The 21,911-nt window shown below is 39.7% G+C and overlaps 3 protein-coding genes across 6 annotated transcripts; all 3 read left to right on the top strand.

The window, feature by feature from the left end:
* Nucleotides 1-391: 391 nt before the first annotated feature.
* On the top strand, nucleotides 392-5,336 carry stc2a (stanniocalcin 2a). The gene is made up of 4 exons (XM_077733388.1): nucleotides 392-732; nucleotides 1,955-2,097; nucleotides 2,941-3,152; nucleotides 3,294-5,336. Exons 1-4 carry the CDS (start codon nucleotides 594-596, stop codon nucleotides 3,640-3,642), a joined length of 843 nt encoding a protein of 280 aa, XP_077589514.1. The 5' UTR covers nucleotides 392-593; the 3' UTR covers nucleotides 3,643-5,336.
* Nucleotides 5,337-7,230: 1,894 nt separating this feature from the next.
* Nucleotides 7,231-16,046, top strand: LOC144207382 (cytoplasmic polyadenylation element-binding protein 4-like). 4 transcript variants are annotated; one of them, XM_077732832.1, is made up of 12 exons: nucleotides 7,231-7,384; nucleotides 8,252-9,372; nucleotides 9,953-10,051; nucleotides 10,544-10,634; nucleotides 10,940-10,990; nucleotides 11,074-11,097; nucleotides 11,270-11,446; nucleotides 11,716-11,805; nucleotides 11,884-12,002; nucleotides 12,278-12,392; nucleotides 12,475-12,656; nucleotides 13,153-16,046. In XM_077732832.1, exons 2-12 carry the CDS (start codon nucleotides 8,314-8,316, stop codon nucleotides 13,378-13,380), a joined length of 2,235 nt encoding a protein of 744 aa, XP_077588958.1. In that variant the 5' UTR covers nucleotides 7,231-7,384; nucleotides 8,252-8,313; the 3' UTR covers nucleotides 13,381-16,046. The 4 variants fall into 4 exon arrangements, with proteins under 4 accessions (XP_077588958.1, XP_077588956.1, XP_077588960.1 ...); XM_077732830.1 differs by having other exon boundaries at nucleotides 7,232-7,384; nucleotides 10,541-10,634; XM_077732831.1 differs by lacking the exon at nucleotides 7,231-7,384 and adding an exon at nucleotides 7,424-7,831 and having other exon boundaries at nucleotides 10,541-10,634.
* Nucleotides 16,047-16,359: 313 nt separating this feature from the next.
* Nucleotides 16,360-21,483, top strand: LOC144207470 (B-cell receptor CD22-like). Its single transcript, XM_077732959.1, has 11 exons — nucleotides 16,360-16,500; nucleotides 16,612-16,938; nucleotides 17,060-17,287; nucleotides 17,654-17,935; nucleotides 18,130-18,375; nucleotides 18,466-18,535; nucleotides 18,749-18,785; nucleotides 19,311-19,591; nucleotides 19,873-20,437; nucleotides 20,726-20,811; nucleotides 21,108-21,483. Exons 1-9 carry the CDS (start codon nucleotides 16,464-16,466, stop codon nucleotides 19,925-19,927), a joined length of 1,563 nt encoding a protein of 520 aa, XP_077589085.1. The 5' UTR covers nucleotides 16,360-16,463; the 3' UTR covers nucleotides 19,928-20,437; nucleotides 20,726-20,811; nucleotides 21,108-21,483.
* The last annotated feature ends 428 nt before the right edge of the window (nucleotides 21,484-21,911 follow it).

Consider the following 21,911-nt stretch of genomic DNA (forward strand, 5'->3'; position numbering starts at 1 on the left):
TCCATGGTCACTGGAAACCATTTTTATGGACTGCCTTTGAACTGAATTATATTCTAAAAAAATGAATAAAAAAGAAACCACATTTTAATCCACACTGATCATTATATGTATTTCAAATACTCTGCTCTTGTCTAGTTAAATGTATCTTATCACCCCTGTTTTGTACTTGAGTTATGATATGACTTGACACTATCATCAGCCATCAGTGGTACTTAACTAGTGAATTTAATACAAATCTAATGTTATTGTTTCATTTTTCATAGATTTTATGCTGCACAGTTTAATGTTAAAATGGGGAAGTTGATGTGGCCCCGCCCACAAAACAGTGGACTGGAACGTCGCCCTCTCTGATTGGCTGAGAGGGGCCGAGCGACAACACCTGTTTAACTCCTTCATCCAAATTGACACCCGGGACTCTTGAGAAATATAGGCAGCATCCAGGGCAGCTCATGCAGTCACTTCGACACCGACACCGAAGCGCAGCCGCGCGGTTCCCTGCCCAGAGGTGAAGCGTCACGTATCATCCACGCACGTATCGCGCACGCTCCCCACGTACGCTGGCGGATCTTCGCAGGGAAAGGTGCAGGGACGCGATGTTTCTTAAAGTGGCCGTGGTGGTGCTGATTCTCTCGGTACTGGAGCAAGTGGTTGGCTCGGATAATAGCGACAATTACGACACCCCGTCGGAAAAGCTCGTCATCTCCAAAGGACGCCTGTCCCTGCAGAATACAGGTTAGCAATATGGAACAATTGAATGGCTGTAAAAATCTGTCTTCTATCTACTTGACAAATGATATGGAAATCATTTTAACATATTCTGGTGAACAGTTAATATTTTTTTTGTCCTTAGATTTTACTGAGCTAAGGCATGCATTTCATATAAAAAAAAGAACAGAAGATGGTACTGTATGATAGATACAGTGTATCTCACCCAAGAAAAATGCTACAAAAAAATGAAATAATAGGTTAATTATGGGCCTTCTGCCATCTAGTGGAAGTGCATTTTAATGTTTTGCATGTCAAATGTCACTAGTAAGGATGGATGGCATTTATCTGGTCTTGGTAAATACAGCTTTTTTTTTCTTTAAAAAGCAACTAGGAAAAATTTGAAAACGTCATGCATTTCCAAAGTATGGGATGAATAAAGTTTAATCTAATGTAATCCATTAATTTGTCTGCATCAGACTCTTGGTATATGGTAAACGGACACCACTGGGAATAGCTTTGCTCTTAATAAATTTCCATTCCCTCAAACATACTGGTGCATATTAAGGCTTAATTTCCTTGATAGTATTGACAAACTCACAGGCGTGTTTAATAGTGGAATACCCCCTCCCTCTCTCACACTCCTGTAACAGCAGCATGTAACTCAATGCACGCTGCGGCCAAGCTCGTACGATCCAAGCACATTCCCCTGATGCCAAAACAAGCACTGCCGTCAGCGGCTCACTTTTCCTGTGCACTGAAGTTCAACTAGGGCTCGCAAACCAAAGGGCTTGTGTGGTGGTTTTTGCATATAAAAGGCAGAGGAAAAGCAGCTTATCGGCAATTTACCCTTAATGAAGCTTCATTGGGGTCCAACTGGTATAATTTGACAGTATCAAATACAGCAGCATTTGCCTTTCATAACTAATGAGTTATGTGAGTGGCAACCAGTAGCCAATATTCACAAGGTTTGTTATTTAGTTGTTCATATATAGTCAATGCATTGTACACGTTGCCATTCCGGTAAAGCTCGGAGGAAACGCTCACATCTGCAATGCACCATCCCAATACTCAATTTAGGCTTTGCAGTTGGACTGTGCTGTATCTCTTCAGCTCTACTTGCCATTTTTCTCTCATGGGCTATAAACAAACCCACTTGTATTTGTGTAAATATTTGTTTGTGTGATGTAACCTGCAGCTTTGTCTTCTACACACTATTACCTCTTCTAATGTGTTCCTTCTATTCCAGCTGAGATCCAGCACTGTCTTGTGAGCGCTGGAGACGTCGGCTGCGGGGTGTTCGAGTGCTTCGAGAACAACTCCTGCGAGATTCGAGGGCTGCAGGAGATCTGCATGACGTTCTTACATAATGCTGGCAAATTTGACTCTCAGGTATTAGTGGACCATTTGCAATAATTGTAGAACCAGGGGGTAACATTCCTTTACACTGACTCATTGTGCTGGAGTCATCTGGGAAGAGATTTCATTATTCCTGTTGTGCTCATCTTAAAAAAAAGCTTTTTTTAAATGACAAATGATGAAATCTTAACTACACGCTCAAAGAGGCAATAAAGACCTTCTTCAATATGTAGAACTGTTTTATGCATCAGATTGAAGTGCGTTATCTCTTTTTTTTTGGATTGAAATCATGTTTGCCATTTATTTTTGGATGGAAACGGTAGGGTATGAAATGGGTATGGCGTCACACTGTGTCTTATAAGATGAGTACCTGCCCCCTCTATTCTTCCTCCTCTCCCACTAATATTAAGGGCCTGGTACTGAGAAAACTGTCTGGTGGTTGCCACTCCCTGGTTCTAAAATGTGCCAAATTAGGGTTAGGGTTAGTCAATGGCAGCCAATAAGTTAAAATGTTGCATACACACTGCCCAGTCATTCACTAGTCTTACCTTTCCTCCCTCTTGAATGCCGATTGCTGTCAATGGCAGTGAATGAGCATTTTTCAATAGGATTTCCTGCTATTTTTGTAAATAATGGTACTTGTAAAACTGCACAATGTCCATATTTATCTCCCTGAAATGATATAATACATTGGTTAACATTCTCTTTTCCCTGATTGGACACTTTTTTTTTGCCCATCCTATCATCGAATTGCCATTTGAACAGAGGATTGCCATGTCAACACAATGTGGGCCCAGAACTCCTTTTTGTCTTCTAGCTATGAAAAAGGGCTTTGTCCTAACATTGTCTTCCTGTGTGTGTTTTTTATTTTTGCAGGGGAAATCTTTCATCAAGGATGCTCTGAAGTGCATGGCCCACGGGTTTCGACACAAGTTTAGCTGTATCAGTAGGAAATGTGTTTCCATTAAGGAGATGGTGTTCCAGCTCCAGAGAGAATGTTACATAAAACATAATCTTTGCTCAGCTGCTAAGGAGAATGTAGCCGTCATGGTGGAGATGATCCATTTTCAAGATCTTTTCCCTAAAGGGTAAGGAACTGGACACTGTTTTTTCAGCAAAGCTTCTCCTCTTTAGGATATCTTTTAGACATTTAATTATTGTTTTATCAAAGCATTTGACCTTTTATTAGTCCAAATCTTGTATCATTAATCGGGCCTCTCTCTGCTTAGTCCTTATGTGGAGCTGGTGAACATTCTGCTGGGTTGCGGAGAGGAGGTGAAAGAGGCATTAACTCGTAGTGTCCGGCTTCAGTGCGAGCAGAACTGGGGAGCTTTGTGTGACAGCCTCAGCCTCTGCTCTTCACTAACGCCTTCGCCCTCTGCTATTGAACAACGCCGTCCGTCACCCTCTCACCCTCAACCAGAGCACCCTCGCCATCCACGTCATGGTGACAAATCCGGTAAGGCTGGGTTCCACGCCCACCCTCGCGGTCGCAATCAAGGACTGCGTCGCCAGAGTCCTGATACTAGAGCGGTTTTGGAGCTGGAAGACCCCGAGGCTACTGACATTAGGAGGTGAAAATGCAGGAGATTACAACACTGATAAATCCAACACCATTTAATAGCACACTTGGACATTTCGCAGTCAGCAGAAGAGAAAGAAGCCCCTTTTCTGTGTACTTTATTTTTTTCACCTTCTCCAGTCATTCCAGCAGTCCCACACATGGTAAACTTGCAGGGTAATTGTGGCATAGCATGTACTGTTATGTCTGACTTGTTTTTAATGAATAATGGGTATTATTATCATGGTGATTTTTATTTTTAGGACTCTTTTTGGCTCTAATCTAGCATTTCTCTAATCATACTTATTGTAAGATTTGACTATATTTGTATTATTTATTTTCTTTACGCAATGTTGATTTATTAAAATGTAAATAGGACAAAAAATGCTATATTTATATGAGCCTGTATAAATATAGTTCAAATATAGAACAGTGATTTAGGTGGTATACAGTGTTCTGTTGTTTTCCCCCACAATATTGCACCTATCTCACATTGTTCTGTAGATATGTAACATACACCGTCAGTTTCCAAGTGGGAATATGTCTTGTAATTAAAAAGATATACTTGATAGTGAAATACCAATTGTACAGGTTTGAAGTCCAGTTCTGGCACATATGAATTGTAGTTCATTATTATAGTCATGTCGCCAACAAAGAAATTAGGAATTAACATACAACTAAAGAAAGTTACCCCTGACATCAATCCCAACTGCAAATCTTTAGCAGGTTTATAGTGTAGATGGATATGAGTAAGGAATAAGCTACAATCTAGAAACACATTTTTAAAACAGTCACATTATTGAGTGAAGAAAACAGACATTTTGTCACGCTGTCTTACCAGCAAATGTTCCAACATTGTCTCCAATCTTTTCTCTATCTACTCATCATCACATGATTACATCTCACAAATGAACAATCACACAAAGAAAGGGGCTTTAGTATTTTACTCAAAGAACTGGGGAGATTGAATGTTCTGTTTTTATGTTGAGCCTCAAATGTCTTTGCTCTTGCACTTTTCTTTGATTTTTTTATTATATTTTGGAATGCTGAAGGTTTCAGAATGAACCATGTGACCCACCACCACCACAAATGTGCCGCTTTAGGGTATTTAATTTGACCAAGCACCAACTTCTGCATGTTTGCCCATTGTTTGACACAGTCAAATCAGTCCATTTTGTCCTCTGGAGTCACTCGCCAAGGTCAGCACAGATCAGAGGGCCTGTTTGAGCTACAGGCGATAAAGCAAGGACCCAGGAAGTGGGCTATGTCCACACATGGATTGTGTTATTATAAATGTTATATTTACAGAGGCAACGAGAGCATTCCTCTGGGCTTCAGCCAAGAGCCAGCAACTCTAAGAGGCTAGCCTATGTAGGAAGAAGCACAGAGAAAGGTTTATTTTTATGTCTCCCCTCAGGTCATCATCACAAGCTGTTGACCTTTTAAGGCCAGCCACTCTAGCAGTTGAAATTAAGTTCAGAATCATGTCTCAATCACCTCTCAAAAGCACAATGGCAAATTACAATTTACAAGTTTCAATTTCCTTTTGTTTGATGTGAAGAATGGGAAAAATGTCCCCATTCTGTTACAGAAGTTGGAGATCTAAGGAGACATAAGCTATTTTCTATTTGATGTGTAACATGACACGTTTAATGTAGTCGCTTTCATATTTGCAGAACAATAAACTAACCTTGTTACTTTTATCATCACACGAGGACTTTTTGTTTTCTCATGCCGTTCCTAATTCTAATTTGGGGATTAAAGAGGTAAAAGGTCTTGGTGATATTAAAAGGATTGTAACCTGACTTTGTAAAGAAAACTTGGTGTCTAGCTTTGCACAATTTAGTGTAACCCAGTGGAAGCAGTGCAGTTGGATCAGTGGAAACAAAGTCAGGTCAGCGGAAAATGTCTCAGGTGTGCACATGTCAAAAGACACCCGGGTCTCGTCTGACTAGCAGTCACATCTATTGGCGCTGAAATGTGGCCTCTGTTAAAAGTTTTAAAGTGTCAAGTACAGTGCTGGGAATAGCTACCAATGCCTTTATTTAAATTATTGTCAACAGGTAAAAAAAATACATTCACAGTAGTGCAGTTTTTCTCCTCCAAAACTTAAGCCAGACTTTCAAAAATACTATATATTTAAAAAAAAACGGTCAGGCTTGATGTAAAGTCACAAAACATACCGATGACTAATTTCACCTCCATTTTATTACTTAATCTGTAAAAGCATCATGGCATGGAATAATGGTGTAGTAATAGAAAATGACCGCTGGATGGTAACAAATTCAACTCGAATTAAATCTAAAATTATTTGAACAAAGTCAGCGAGTGGTATAGTATATATTTATTACTGGCTATGTTGATCATTGTAAAATAACCATCGTGTCTGCCTTCAGAATGTTTTGGAGTGTCCCCTATCCATTATCCATTTGTACTCTAATTTGATTAAGAAATGCAATTTTAGCTAGTGTAATTCAGTCAAAGGTCACAAGGTCAGTGTTATCCATACATACAGTTCTGAATCCCGCACATGTGCTGACATTAAGTCTCAAATGTGTCTTTATTTTGTCATCTGATATGTCCCTTTGTGTCTTTGCCTTTTCATTGATGACATCAAGCCACATTTCACGTGGATGAAGGGTCAACAATTATAGCCAAAGGCATAATAAAAAGGATTGCTTGTGGAATGGCCGCTTTACCAACAACATGATGATGCTCATTGGACTTGAATTTACTATACTTGCTTCGTTGACGGCAGCTGAGCTCTATCAAAATTGTGCAAAGAAAAGTGTGTTCTGAAATTAGACCTTAGATGACACGTTTTAATTCTTTGTTTGTACACTCATTGGGTCCCAATTAGCTAAATAGTTGTGTCATATGTAAGCTCTTGGAAAATTGGGCAGAAAAAGAAGTTCAAGGTAATGGCATTGAAATTTGGTAAGAACAGCAACCACCAACAACTCCTGCCGGAACTTGTGAAACGAGCTTGCTTTGGTTGAGCAGGTTAAGACTCATCATCTTAGTCCCACTGAAATAATGTATAATGCAGAGTTTCCACTGAATGCAACCTTCTCTCAGATACAAGAATGATGAGCAAGACTGGCAATAAAGCCCAACTATATGTGTTCACATTCATAGAAAAAAATATGGTTACCTTGTTTTAATTCAATTTGACATTGGATAACAAAGTAATGGCCAAACCACTCATTTACATATCCTTTTAGAAAATTCCATGATGTAATTTGCTTTAACAGATGATTCTGCAAAAGATAAAGGGGGCTAGTGCTGATGGATGAAGTGGAGTGAAGACATTTGTGTGTTCAAAATACAAATCGTTCCCTGTGCATTTGAAATGATCTACTTAAGACAACATTTAGCATCGATAAGCATCTTCCTTGGATTATGAACGTGTCCCCCCAACAACTCCTCCCATTGATTTCGATGCATCCTTATTTGGAGGACAACATGTGCCATTCATTGAATATAGGCGGTCTCTACCCCCGGGCTACACAATGAAGATCCAATCAAATGATAGAAGAGGCCGTGATTGGGCGGGACTAAAGTAGAAATCCGGACGCATATTGGCTTCCTGGTCCAACAATGGGCGGGGCTTGTAGTCGGAAGTGTCCACCGACTGGCTCAGCTGTCATCTACATGAAAGGAGAAACCATTTACACCGGCCGTGGGGAAATGCAGAAAAAGGAAAAACGCAGAAATATGGCAACATCAAAACGATAAGGTCATGACGTCCAACTAAAGGTAGTTACAACCGAGAAGCGATCTATTGACTTCCATTCTCAACGCTTCAAATCAGCGGACGATTTTGCGTTTCGTTGGTTTCGATGTGAAAATTTGATGGCTTTGCTGTGTGACATTGAACATACAGGGCACGAAATAGACGAGGTCGTTGAAAGAAGCCAGCTCCATTTCCAACTAGTCATCTCCTCGAAATTTCCACTGAGCTCTCGTCTGTAATGGCGTGGCGTACTTAGGTTGCTTTCGTTTGACATTGCGATCCGCCGAAAACGCTTTAGTAATGCTCGCCAGCTGCTTTGCAAATATGCTAGCGATCTGCTTTTGCTAGCTTAGCGGCTTCGGGAAGGGAACTACCCTACATCGAGAAGCGACGATAGACGTCATCAGCATTTTCCTGTATTTAAATGGCTACGTGTGAGGAGGTCATTGCTTAGAAAGGAAGATTTTGCGGTAGGTGTCCACGATCTTGCCCACCCCGGTGCTGACCGGGGCCGTCACAAATTAACAGTAATGCTGAGGGTGATCTAAAATAGCCTGGTGCGTCTGCATGAAGATAAGGACACATGCAAGGTGGTGGAATCGATGTTAGCTCTGCTGCTAGCTGCACGACGACCTTTGTAGGCGTCAAAGCAGGCGTTTAGCCCCTGACTATGTTGGTTCGTTTGGGTGTTTTGCCTGCTTTCCTACCACCATTATAATGCTGGCAAGACAAGTTTTCCTTTTTGTGTGTGGATGCATTGAAAACAGACATGTTGCCATGCAAGTAATCCCTCCTGATTTCATGTACTTTTCATTACCCTGACCTAATCAAGATGTACACTGAATGCATTTTAACTCATGTCAATCCACCTGTGCCTCTGTTTTTTTCAGGAATAAAAAAAAAAAAGATCGGTGAAAGCCAAAACCTACTGATTATTTACTGGCTGTCCTAAATGGGGGACTACGGGTTTGGTGTTCTGGTGAAGAACAGCAGTGGTAACAAATCAGCTTTTCCTGTAAGAATCCCTCCTCACCTCCAACCCCAGCACCCTCACCACCCTTCCAACCCCCCGAGCCCCCCTTCCTTCGTAAACAACACCTGCTCCACCAATGGGGGCAGTGCTTGGCTCTTCCCCGCAGTAGCCCAACACAGTAACATGCAAGATGAGATTCTGGAATCGGACAAGTCTAAGGCTTTAGACCTCCAAGAAATGCAGGAAAAGTCTCAGGTTCAGGCCCAGCCTCAGGCTATCTCTCCAGGCCAGCAGGAGCCCAGCGCTTCCTTAGGAGAGCTGGAGGGAGTCCTTCCCGAAGACAACATGATAGAAAAAGGTTCTCTAGAGATCAGTGGTGGGAAGGAGAAGCTTAGAATGGAGTCTCCAGTGCTCAGTGGCTTTGACTACCAGGACACCCTAGGAATGGGTACGGCTGGATGCACGCAGTCCCCCCCTTCCTCATTGACAAGCTTCAACAACTGGTCCCCTGCTGTTCCATCTACCCAGTCTCCTGTGGTAGGTGATGACGTCGGGGGCTTCTTCGGCCCAGCTGGCTCCAATGGCAGTGCACCACCATTGCTATTCCCGAGCTTCTCCCACCACGGTCCTGGCTTTGGCGCAGGTGGCAATTTCTCCCCGCAGATTGGACCAGTGTCCCAGCACCACCCACCAACACCTCACCCCCAGCCCTATCACCCTCACGGGCAGGGCATTCCCCAGCAGCACCGGCGCTCCCCGGCAAGCCCTCACCCCCCTCAGCCATCGTTCCCTCCGCACGCTCATCGGACCGGAGGCTTCCCCCAGCTGCCCCACCTCACTCCTGCCCAGAGCAAACACCCTTCACCCTGGGGAAACTACCAGAGCCCTTCCACACCTACTTCAACCACCTGGAGCCCTGGAGGTTATGGAGGCTGGGGGGGCACACATGGAGTTCGGGATTACCGACGTGGTGTAGGTGGAGGAATGACTGGTCTAAACTCCATTTCTCCATTGAAGAAGTCCTTCCCCAATAGTCAGGTAGATCCAAATCTTGAAACTCATTGAAGTTTTCTCTTTCTCAAGTACTGCAAAAACTCCAAAGTCGTCCCCTGTTTGTGGACATCAAACATAGGTCTTTATCAATAGTTCCTTTATAATAATGGTGGAACTTTAACCGCAAGTCGAGAATGAATAAAAGTTTAAAAGTGTTACTGATATCAACTCACTTTATAGACCAATGTAGGGATAACAAAATGGTGGCTGAGCAGTCAGCTAATGCCATGTCACCTTGGGGCATTTACTTTGAATGCAGTAGTTGTAGTTTTCATTTGGGTCAATTGCTATTTTTAGCAGAAAACTTTAAGCAAACACAGTCTGATTAAAATTAAGTTCATAATTAGGGCTGGGCGATTTGATATTCCGCCCATCATCATTGAACTCTTTGAAAGACCATTCAAAATTTGCCGGTTTGCTTCTGTATATGCATTAACACAGGTAATTTTCTTTTCTTTTTCCAATCTCAAAATCGCCCAGCCTTAATTTTAATGTATTTCATGATACCTGCTACCACTTGTAAAATAACAATTTTGGGCTGCTGATGAAACTTGCTGGTCTACAGGTTCCTTCCCAGAAATTTCCTCGGAATAGCTCTGGCTTCAATCACAAGGGCTGGGTGGAGGATGCAGTGAGCCGCAGTGATAGCGTCTACCCTTTTCAGGTGAGAATATAACAATATTTGCATTCATGTAGAACTTCATTTTAGCTTAGTATTTTTTTATTCCAAGTTTTGCACCACAAACCACACCAAAAAGCTACTATATCTGCTTGTTAGCATGAAATGCAACAAAAGAGCCATTCAACAAAGCAGAATCTCTTCCAGTCATATGTCGATTGTCTGTTTTTAACCCCATGGCCTTGATATTGTTCACAATTTCAAATTCTTTAATCTTTTGTTCTACAGTATCAAATTCTTGACCTTTATATGCTTTCAAACTTGCACTGTGAACATCATGCCTTTTTTGAATCGCTATTACAAATTCAAATCTTGTTTTGCATCATTTCTCTCAGAGGAACTGAAAACCTATCCCCTGTAGCGTGTCATTTTACTTGTTGTCATGAGTTTGCCCTCAGTTAGATCATCTCTAGCCAATGGCTGCTGGTGGGGAGCTGTGAAGAATCTTGTAATTGTTTTCTTTCACTCTTTTAGCAGGAGAGAACCCGCTCCTTTGATGGTTTCAACATGCACTCTCTGGAGAACTCCCTGATTGACATTATGAGGGCTGAGCAGGATTCCTTGAAAGGTTGGTTCCCAAACTAACAATAGTAGGGACGAGCTCTGTTGCCGTTGGCTGTAAATAAATACAACCTTATTTGACAGAAGTTATCAAGTTTCTCCGCTTAGCCTCAAGTTTAGTTGATTCACAATAGAGGAAGATGTCACAATATTTATTGAATTTTGTAATTTACTTGCTGTGCCTTTTATGAACAACTGAAGGAGAGGGAATTTCTCGCAAATACTATCTGGGCCACAAAAAAAATCCGTGATGGAAAGTTATTTCAGTTTCTAACGTGTTCTGAGCCTTTGCTGTTTTGTCATTTACTGTAGGACGCTTCAGCTTCCCTCATCAGGGTGGAGACGGGCCTTTGCCTATGAATGGTATGTAAATTACAATGCATAAACCTAAAAGTCCCTTACACTTGCAAAAACACGTAAAGGATTATATGTTGTTTTACATGCAGCGAGAAGCTATGGCAGAAGACGAGGTAAAACTCGCAATGTACTTAAAAATGAAAAGTTAACTTTCTGCGATCAATTCATTTTTTCTTTTAGTTTTCATTTCTGTGTAATTTTTAAAAAGATCTAAATCTGCCCAAATAACTGTATACTTTAGCTTTCCTCACCATTTCAATGATATTTATTCGATATTTTTAATAGGTCATTCCACATTGTTCCCGATGGAGGATGAGCGCTCTTTCGGCGATGATGAGACTACTGACCAGGGGCTTGGTGGACTAGGCTCGGCACACTGTTTCCCACACCTAAATGGGGAGCGTATAGAGCGCTATTCTCGCAAAGTGTTTGTTGGAGGGCTGCCCCCGGACATAGACGAAGGTACTACTCGATAACAATAGTGGTGTACAATTTCACGTACCTGCATGTTCAACTATAATTCCTTGTGTAAGTATACTATTGAACACATTGGCTGGCAATTACAACTAAATGCGTCCTATTCTTTTTAACTAGGACTGATGTAAATTCAATTTAAAAAAGATGGCTTTCAACCTTTTTTTTTAATGAAACATTTTTAAAAACTAGTTTTGCCATTTTTAAAACTGGAATTAAAAAAATAAATACTGAATCTTTGATTATTTGTCTTCCAGATGAAATCACTGCAAGTTTTCGTCGTTTTGGACACTTGTTTGTGGACTGGCCACACAAGGCAGAGAGCAAGTCCTATTTTCCTCCTAAAGGTAAGTGTTTGTTTTCATGTTTGATCTAATTTGGATGCAAAAGCGCTGTGGTCCTCATTGCTTCCATTGTATCGATAGGGTATGCCTTCCTGCTCTTTCAAGATGAGAGCTCTGTTCAGGCTCTAATCGATGCTTGTATTCAAGAAGATGGTAAACTGTACCTGTGTGTCTCCAGCCCCACCATCAAAGACAAGCCTGTGAGTGTTTTCATGCTCTATTAAGCTATTGTAGCCATTTTAGCTGTTAATGACATTTGCATGGGACACGGAACCTCATAGATAAGACTAGATTGCTGAGAGACTTGCTGCTTTTGTGGTTCCATTTGTATTGCATAAAGACGGCAGCCCAGTCAGTTAACAAACAACCCGATTGCAAGAGCTGAAAGCTGTTGATGCATGTCCTCCAAACGTGCTGTGTCATCCTCACAAATCTTTTCTCAATTTTTTTTTTTTTACATTTTTTTATATGCTAGGTCCAAATCAGGCCCTGGAATTTAAATGACAGCGACTTTGTCATGGATGGCTCTCAGCCTTTAGATCCAAGGAAGACCATTTTTGTAGGTGGTGTCCCTCGCCCGCTACGTGCAGGTATATTTGGGTCATGGACCCCCCCCCAGTGACTGTCACTGTCCCCCTCCGCACTAACCTAAGTTGTACTTTGTCCTTCCAGTTGAGCTGGCCATGATCATGGACCGTCTCTATGGTGGAGTCTGCTATGCTGGCATTGACACAGACCCTGAGCTGAAATACCCGAAGGGGGCGGGGCGAGTGGCTTTCTCTAATCAGCAAAGCTACATTGCGGCTATCAGTGCTCGATTTGTTCAACTGCAGCATGGGGAGATTGATAAAAGGGTGAGTCACTATGATGTTTGAATTGGGTCATGTATTTGTTTTCCTTAGGACAACACGCGTAGGTTCCTTTCTACTTTGTGCTAACTTTCCGGCTTGGCAGTTTGCTGTTTACAGTACCCTTTGTTAGTGAAACGTCTTATGTTGAGTTACTATTTGTAAGAAGGATACCATAGAAGTGATGTCAAGCCGATTCATCACCACAAGTCTAACAATTGAGCTGCAAAGGCATTCTAAAGCAAGCTTTTGCTGCGGTGATCTGCTGATTTTATTTGAAAATCTCAAATGCATATCCTTTTATTTTTAGCTCCTATTATAATAACATGCTGTTTTTTTAATTGTTAAATATTTCTCGTCATATTAGTCATTGTGCCATTCATAATCCCATAATGGCAGATAGGTTTTACCACAGGTGGTGTGTTCTGCATAATGAACTAATCGTAACCTGGCAAGTTCAGTTAAATGACAGGCGTTTTCATTTTTTATTTATTTTGTCTAGGTGGAAGTAAAGCCATACGTATTGGATGACCAGCTGTGTGACGAGTGCCAGGGCACTCGCTGCGGGGGGAAGTTTGCTCCTTTCTTCTGCGCTAACGTGACCTGTCTGCAGTATTACTGTGAATACTGTTGGGCGGCCATCCACTCCCGCGCCGGCCGCGAGTTCCACAAGCCCCTGGTGAAGGAAGGTGGCGACCGACCGCGGCATATCTCCTTCCGCTGGAACTAAGGCAAGGGAGATCATTTAGGATTGGGGAGGGTCTGGGAGAAAGGGGTAACTTGGGAAGGGGTATGAGATGACCTATGATATGAAAAAATATAATTGCACTTTTCTTTTAAGTTAAAAAAAAAAACCCTACTTAATTTATATTGGTTTTTTTTTTAAATTGGGCCCTCTGAACATAGTAACTAAGAAGAGAGTAAAATCCCATTTACGTTTTGACTTAGTGTGCATGAACATATGAATGCGTTTTATTTGGATTTCGATGTTTTCCTACTTGACGTAATTTTGTTTGGTGTTAGCTGGCAAAGCTGCTTACTTTTGTTTCAAGACAATTTAATTGAGGTTCATCATAATAATGGAATCAGCATCCTGATGATAGAAGCTGCATTGAAGAGAGCACGTTTTTCTTTGAGGTTTTTTTTGCGTGCAGAATTTGAGAACAACGACCATTTACCAAAGTTTGAGTTGGGTTTGGAAAAAGGAGGAATGTTTTCTTTTAGATGGCAAATCGATTAGTTCGGAAGCTGTTCTCCCCTGCGTTTGTCAGAAGGCGCGCTTGAACGTCCACGTGAGTTCTGGGCTTAAGAGGGGAGGGACACTTTGCGAACGGTAAGGGCAAACCAAAGATTGGCCTAGAACGGATATTGGAGAGCAGACGTCAACGCGGAGGAGTCTGTCAGGAGTTTTGGCTCACTATAAGGCCCAGCCCTCGTGGCTCAGGTATTGGCAGGAGTATTTGCTCGCTTTACAGTATATTGTCAGGGATCTTAGCACTGGAAGCTAACATTCTAATGTAGTTCATACTATGGGAATGCACAGTCCATTCTTCTGAGCTGTCCTCATGGTGTACCACTGCACACTCTACCTTGATTGGAGCTTCTCTCACTAGTGTTGTGGTTGGATATGGTTGTAGCTAGAATTTGCTGTCACAGAGATAAAGATATTATTTTATACATGGCCTGCTGATTTTTGTACAGTGTTTTATAGCTGATTATTTTGTCATGGACATATATACATTTATTATGCACTACTTTTCTAAATATTTTTTTCAATAGTCATTTTAGGCACATTTTTCACAGATGGGAGAACTCCTTTTGCAATACCTCATTTTTTTCACTTGGTGAAAAATAATTTTGTACCTTTGTTACTAAGAGATCTGCAATTATGGTAAACTTAATTTAAGGAAAAAAAGGATATTAATATAATTTTCAATTAGCTTTTATATATTTAAGTGCTGGTAAATTTGAACATTGTCTGGTGTAATGGTGTGATTCTGGAGCTTCAAAATAGGCTGTCATTAGCCAATCGTACATAGATTCTCCTCTGCCCTGATTAACATTATTAGGCATGGCAAGACCTTTCTAAAAGATTTTGATAGTCTTGAAATTATATATATATATTCTGGTATTTCACTCTCTTAGGTGTAGTTGATATGATTATGAGTAAAAATAAATGTTTTGGCTTCGGTCAACCTGTAATCATCCTTCTATCACCTGAGTGGATTTGAATATTTAGATTCTCGTTGGGAGACTGCCTGTAAGTTCTTCTTCTTGGCATGCATACTTATCTACTACGGAAATTACCTGGCTAGTGTCGATGCAGGACCTAATGATGTAATGCACTAGATCTCCATCCTCCCTTTCTTTGCGACTTCTCTTCGAGCTCACCCGCTCTCTTGACATGATGGAGTCTGCCTTCCTCACTCAGACATCATGTTTATGCAATTTACACTATGACAACACTTTTGTAATGTAGAGGACACTCGGTAGGACATAGGTAAGAAGACTTGATCACTTGACCCCTTTTGTGATGTGGCATGCTTTGGGACATAACCTGAATGTGATGTAATGTTGCAAGTTAACTGTGAGCCATTATGTGCAATACTTAATCCTTCTTTCCAGAAACAAGTCTTTGCAGTCAGACGTTGAATCCATAAGTCATGCAGTCACATTATACACCCCACCCCCCCACCTTTTTTTAAATTTTATTTGTTCCCTCATACTGATGAGAAATATATATTAAAAAAAAAGCTAATTTATACGAGTTTATTTTTGAACGTTTAGTTTTGTGCTTACGTACTTATTTTGCTACTACCATGCAACTGTGATTTAAAAACATTGTATATACAAGGTTAAGGTATTACATTTGCTATATTTTCAATTGAAATGTATAACTATAATTTGAATCAGATTTTTGTTATATTTTTGGGGTGATGTGTTAAACTTGATGTCTAGTTTTTCTAATTGCTGTTTTGTGCTCTGCATTTTCAGAAGAAAAAAAGAATATTGAATATGTCTCTTAGTATTACTTGATTGCAAATGTTTAATAGTTTTAATTGTATGCTGGGAAGGTTATATTTATTAACATTTTTTTTACTTCATATAATTTGGATTTTTACTAAGTAATTTCACATTCATCATTTGGATTTTTATTAAGTAATTTCACATTTATACGCAAGTTCAATTTTTTTTCTTTTTTTACCTTTTTTCTTCCTGATTTAACGCTACAATACAGAAATCCTTTTTCATACCTGGTTTGTAGAAGTGACAGAAAAACAAAGATCTAATGTCATATTCATTTGCTGCCAACCTTGTTTGTAACTGTCTGCATACATTCGAAGTATTTGTAATGTGAGATGTTGAACGAATAAAACAGCGTTGAGGAAGAATCAATTGCTGGAGTTTTTCCTCCCAAACTATGTTGACCAGCCAGAAATAGTGGAATGGTCCTGGTAATACTTTGGTTCCATTCACTTGCTCAATAGTTCAAACAAAACAATTGCAAATTTAATAGCATTTTAACACAGGAGTTTAAATTGACTAAGTTTTGTCTTTGTAGCTACTTGATAAGATCAATGATACATCTGTTTTTGTCCATATCTGTCCATTTTCTAGCCAGCTGCTAAACTGCAATCAAACTGAAGCATGGGGGATCTAGTTTCTTTCTCACTTCTGCTTTTTTTTCCAGAACTGTAGTTGTTAATGCCACAGGTCATTGTGTGCAGGATGTCAAAATGAACCTATTTGCATTGCACACATCAGCTTTTGTTCTCTTATGACAAGTGGAATATATTTCAGGTTGACTTAACAATGAAGAAAGGTTGGATTTTTCTGGCACTCATATCAGGTAAGTTTCATTTTTCCTGTTTAGTCAAAAACTTTGTATGATTTTTGTCGCAAAACCGGTTAACGTTAAATTGGTTGTATGATTTTCTTTTTTTCCACATTTATTTTATAGGTTTACTGAGTGAAGACTTTGGAGTGACATTTGAGAATCAATGTGCTTTGGAAGGGGAGACTCTGCATGTAAAATGCCAGTACCACTATCCTCTTTATCAAAAAGTCATTTCAATTCAATGGTTTAAAATTCGAAAAGTCTTTTCCAGTTTCCGGCTCGTACCCGTTTTCAACCTGGGGCACTTTGAAAATGTGGGCGACAGGATGGGGAACTGCAGTTTACGGATCAATAACATAAAACATGCTGATGAAGGAAATTACTACTTTTATTTTAAGACTGCAGTTCACCAAAAGCTGAGCAAAAATGCACTTCATTTGTCAGTAAAAGGTATCAACTCTTGTGTTTATTGGGAACAAACAAATGTATGGCAATTTACTGTAGAGGATTTTTTTCATCATTAATTTAGGATGACATTGAATCTCTTTTAATCATGACCTTTCTGGAGCAGACCTAACTGCTTCTGTGGAGCCAAACACAGTGACGGAGGGGGGAAATGTTACACTGACCTGCAGTAGCGGTTGCGACACAGTAAAGATTCTTTGGTACCGAGATGGAAACCTGGTGGGCCAAAACCATTCGGTCTTCCAGGCTGATAGAAATGATTCCGGGAGGTACCACTGTGCTGTCTTTGGACAAGATGAGATCACATCGGCTTCTGTCACTCTGAATGTTCAATGTGAGTATAATTTTTAATGACTTTTCCAAGGCAAATAGTATAACAACATTTCTTTTGAATTATTTTCATACTGTATTAAGAATATCTTTAGCAACCCACAAAGGACTCAAAGCAGCCAGGTGTAAAGAGAGTTATACTAATGTATGTAAAGTACCATATGAATGTGTATATGGATATTTATAAAATAAATAGGTTATATCTGCATATATTTCTTAACTGAAGAATGCAGGAATTTAGGTTGAGTGATGCAACAGTCATGTGGTCACTAATCCTTCACTACCAGCCCTCAGTTTAGATATATTTGAAGTAAATGAATTGTGTCATAATTCTCTGTCATGATGAATACCCCTTCCCCCTTAAATTTAGATCCTCCAAGCAACATTGAGTTTTCAATGACACCCCCTGAAGACATCAGCAATGGGAGCTCTTTGATTCTCAGCTGCAGCAGTGATGCCAACCCACAAGTTTCACAAAATGGATACAGATTGTATAAGGACAATCAACTGATAAATTCTGGGCCAAATCACATCATCTTTTTTCCTCAGCCTGGCGATAGTGGACAATATCACTGTCAGGCTTCTAACAATATTTCTACGTTGCCGGGGATCCCGTTTGTTAAATCGACTGAGTTCAACCTTAATGTGCAATGTATGTATCCTCAAATATTAACTTTATATAATGTTTACTTTTTCTTCTCACTTCTTTTTTTCATCAAAAAAAGTGAGATTTTCCTAAATGACATTATTGTTAATTATTTCACAGCAGTATGTCACATTTCTGGTTTAACAATAGACCAAGCTTGACTTTTTCTCATTGTCCATCAAACTTCTTGCATTCAACAGATATGCCAAGTGAGGTCAGTAGCGTCGACGTGATGTGCAACAGCACAGCCGACCCCGTCAACCACAGCTACATGTGGTATAAGTGGATCAGCTCCAACTCGCTGCTCTATTTGGGCTCAGGACAGATGCTTTCTCTTCCCTCCATGGAAACGCCCCTCGGTGGAATCTATCTCTGTCAGGCCCGGAGTCAGTATAAAGTTGTTAATTCAACGACAGTCCTACTTTTAATGGAGTCCCAACATTTAGGTTTGTGTTACTTTCTACCTCACTTATCTTATGTGAAACATGTTGAAATGTCCCATCAACGCACACATTTACTCATTTTTGTGTCCTCAGGTCATGTGACTGTTGGATTACTGGGTGGATTTGGAGGCGGTTTGTTTTTAATACTTCTTCTTTTTCTCTGGTGGGTCACTGAAGTAATAGTGGTAGTGCAATGTAATAATAATTTTGACATCTGCGTCTGTAAACAGTTGTGGGTACTTTAAAACTTCCTCCATATGCTTGGAAATATAGTCACATTTTGCACAACATTGAGGGTGGCTATTTCCTAACTAGTGGTGCTGTGAGAGAGGAATTTTCTTTTTCTAATATTTGATATTCTCATCTTCTGCCGTAGGAAGAAACACAGGGAGTCAAGACAAAAAGAGATAAAGGTTTGTATCTTCCATTCACATAAAACCATCATTTTATTCCACTCATCTGGTGAGACTTCACTCTCAACGGCAACCTCTACTAGTTCTACCACAAGAGGCAATCGTTCCCTGGCCAGATGTGAGGCATAAGCCTCTTTAACACAGTCAACCCCCATCACAGCTAAGCCCGTTGTTTGTTTGCACAAAAATCTGCCTATAAGGCATATTGCTGCAACTGTGGGATTTTATGCATCCTTGACCCTGATTATTCTGATGCGTAACATCAGCACGAATGGTTGGTACTAATATTAAGCGTCAGATGGTGAATGTGGGGCCTTTTTACTGCCTAGGAGTGCTCTTTACACACAATACGGACATAGAAAAAGATATAAAATGAAATGTCGTTCTCAAAGGTTGGAGATTGTTAACTTGACAGAAATCTCAAAATATTCAGATTACACTGAGAATATTTCAAGGGATCTGTACATTTAATTTCTGTTTTTTCTTGCACATATCCTAACTAATCAAGTACTGTTTTCTACTCAGCAAGTCAGCTCTGCACCAAATGAAGATCAGCCAAACAGTATATATGCCAATGTCAACATGGTTGTGCCATCTCCTCAAAGTCTGGCACGAAAATACTCACAGGAACAACACGCAAATGTGATGCACTCGTATGGACACGTGAAAACCCGACGCCAATTGTCAAATCCACAGTCACATACTAACCAACAGTCCATTTCCAATGATGATGACGTTACCTACACAGCAGTCACGAGTGAAGTAAAAAAAACTCATTTGGACTTAACAGGACCACAAGTATTAAGGTAGGTTTATGTCAAATTAAGTGGGCCTAAAGTTTTTGTCAAAAATATACATATACTTGCAAAGAATGTGATGTTCATGGTATGTTTTTTCACAAAAACATTTGTGAAATTTGGTTCTTATATGACTTTATATCATAACAGAACAAGTCCTCTTGTTCATATCCAAGTCCTAAAAAAAAGAAAAAACTTAGTATTTTTTTCTTCTATCTATACTGAAGACACTCACTGTCTGTTAAATGAATATTATAATCATGCCTACTTTTTGTTGTTGTCATCCTTAGGTTCAAAGTGGGAGAAACTGCAGATTCAGTAACCTATAGCACCTTGGCAACCTAAATAAATATAAATAAAATAAATACACTTCAAAATATGACCCGCTTTCTGCAATGACGTCTGAATCAAAATTGTAGCGTTTATCATTTTTTGTTACTATTATTAGTAATTGAATAATTTTGCATATTTAGTATAATTTGACGCATGCTCAGTAGAGCTTCAAAACACAATACGACAGGCGAATAGTGTCACTTGTTGATTATTTTAGAATACAGAACAAGGTTTATTTGTGTGCCACTGCGTTTTACACTATAGCTTTTGTGATGTCTTGTAAGAAAGCTAAGAGAGCAATTTCGGCTTGGCGTTGTAACTCAAGTCAAGAAAACAAAGACAAAAGGCATCAGAAAATTAGTCATAAAAATCGCAGGTTTAATAGCGAGAAGAAGAGAGCAGCTGACGTCCAAAATCGAGTCGTACTCAAAGTAAAATTGCCTAAAAGATACAAACTGTCTTTGTCCAAAGATGACAGCAGCCAGGAGACACCTTGTGGAAAATCGTTCACACATCCAAAAGGTAACAGTAAAACTAAAAAGATGATTAGCGATGTCCAAAATATAGCTACATTCGTTCAGTCTGTTTGTCTGTCCGATCCATGGATTTCCCCACATTTAGCCAATATTAATTTATTGCCTGCCATTAACAGATCTACAGATTGGACATCTGGCGCAGTCAATGGCAGCCAATGTCTTTAAAACACTGTGCACAATTATACTTTTATTGGGAATTGCATGACAATTCCACCACATTGTACTGCAATACATATGTCTAGCAACAATAATGAGGTACTTTTCTGTCTTTTAGATGCTGAAAGATCCTACAAACCGGTTGAAGATCCATACATCTTCACCCCAATTTCCCAAAGCAAAACACCCAACCACAAAGACAAGGTACAGTAAGCTATTTTCAGACCATGTTAGTGTCAAATAATGTTTTATGATGACCAGTTCTTTTCCAACACTTGATACATTACCCTAAATGACATTACTGCATGCATTGCAAAGCATGCAGACACTGTGTATAACATGTCAAGTTGGTTGTACAATTACGGGCAAATTACATAATCTGAACATCTGTAATGTACTATAATCATCTTTTTTTTCAATAAGTCATGTTTGATTTGCAACAGCAAGTTCCATGAGCAGGCAAAGGAAGCACTTTTTTATTGTTTGTTCTTTTGTGACAGGCAAGGCAATCTGTTCTCAGGACCATCTCCAAAATGGTGGAGGAGAACCAGCTCATCAGGAAGCGTCTGGTCTCTCTCAAACAGACTGTCTGACGGTACATTTAAAGTTAGTTGTTGAATTTCCCTCCTCACACCATTGTTCCAATACAAGTGTATTAGCTGAAGTTCTTGGAGTAGTTATGCTTGTTACAATTGATTGAATTGGCTCCCTCTTATGGTATGTTAGAGAATTCATCGACAGCAGGCAAACTAAGAATGGGGAAGTTTTTCAGCAGATACTTGGAAATTTGTGAATTTAGATGTATAAAAAGTGAATTCGTAGACTTAAACTTCCATTTGAACTTAACATATTTCAATAAATACTGTGTAATACTCAGACCAGCTTCTAACTTGTTCATTATTTGATTATTTTCTGTTTAGGCTCATTAGAATATGATGAAGTCAATTCCAATAACTATATATTCCAGCTATACAAAGGTTATAAATAGAAATAATAATAATGAGTTTAGTCCAGAAATTCTGGGTTGGTAACTTGGTAAGTTGTAAAGTTTGTATTGCAGAGTTTGCTAAAATATATATTTGAATTTATGATTCTACATTTGTGATATCTCTACATTTTGTTTGTGTCTTGAACACAGCTGATCTTCAGAACATGTAAAATGTATTTGTAATATTACATCAGCTACACTAGGTGCCGCAGCGTCCTTTCTATTCTCCCTTTATTTATGTTCTTCCCACGCTACAGTAATGTAAATTAATTGCTCATATTTTCATTCATTCATTCTTCCACCGATCCACCCTACA

Source organism: Stigmatopora nigra, chromosome 14 (assembly GCF_051989575.1).
Source record: "Stigmatopora nigra isolate UIUO_SnigA chromosome 14, RoL_Snig_1.1, whole genome shotgun sequence".
Lineage (NCBI taxonomy): Eukaryota > Metazoa > Chordata > Actinopteri > Syngnathiformes > Syngnathidae > Stigmatopora > Stigmatopora nigra.

What these genes read in the sequence shown, in the direction of transcription:
- stc2a (XM_077733388.1), top strand. Translation starts at nt 594, where the DNA reads ATGTTTCTTAAAGTGGCCGTGGTGGTGCTGATTCTCTCGGTACTGGAG. An exon ending in CCTGTCCCTGCAGAATACAG is followed by an intron (nt 733 to 1,954) that starts GTTAGCAATATG and finishes CTTCTATTCCAG; the next exon opens with CTGAGATCCAGCACTGTCTT. An exon ending in CAAGATCTTTTCCCTAAAGG is followed by an intron (nt 3,153 to 3,293) that starts GTAAGGAACTGG and finishes CTCTCTGCTTAG; the next exon opens with TCCTTATGTGGAGCTGGTGA.
- LOC144207382 (XM_077732830.1), top strand. Translation starts at nt 8,314, where the DNA reads ATGGGGGACTACGGGTTTGGTGTTCTGGTGAAGAACAGCAGTGGTAAC. An exon ending in AGTCCTTCCCCAATAGTCAG is followed by an intron (nt 9,373 to 9,952) that starts GTAGATCCAAAT and finishes GCTGGTCTACAG; the next exon opens with GTTCCTTCCCAGAAATTTCC. An exon ending in AAGCTATGGCAGAAGACGAG is followed by an intron (nt 11,098 to 11,269) that starts GTAAAACTCGCA and finishes TATTTTTAATAG; the next exon opens with GTCATTCCACATTGTTCCCG.
- LOC144207470 (XM_077732959.1), top strand. Translation starts at nt 16,464, where the DNA reads ATGAAGAAAGGTTGGATTTTTCTGGCACTCATATCAG. An exon ending in AATGGAGTCCCAACATTTAG is followed by an intron (nt 18,376 to 18,465) that starts GTTTGTGTTACT and finishes TTGTGTCCTCAG; the next exon opens with GTCATGTGACTGTTGGATTA. An exon ending in CAAGACAAAAAGAGATAAAG is followed by an intron (nt 18,786 to 19,310) that starts GTTTGTATCTTC and finishes TTTTCTACTCAG; the next exon opens with CAAGTCAGCTCTGCACCAAA.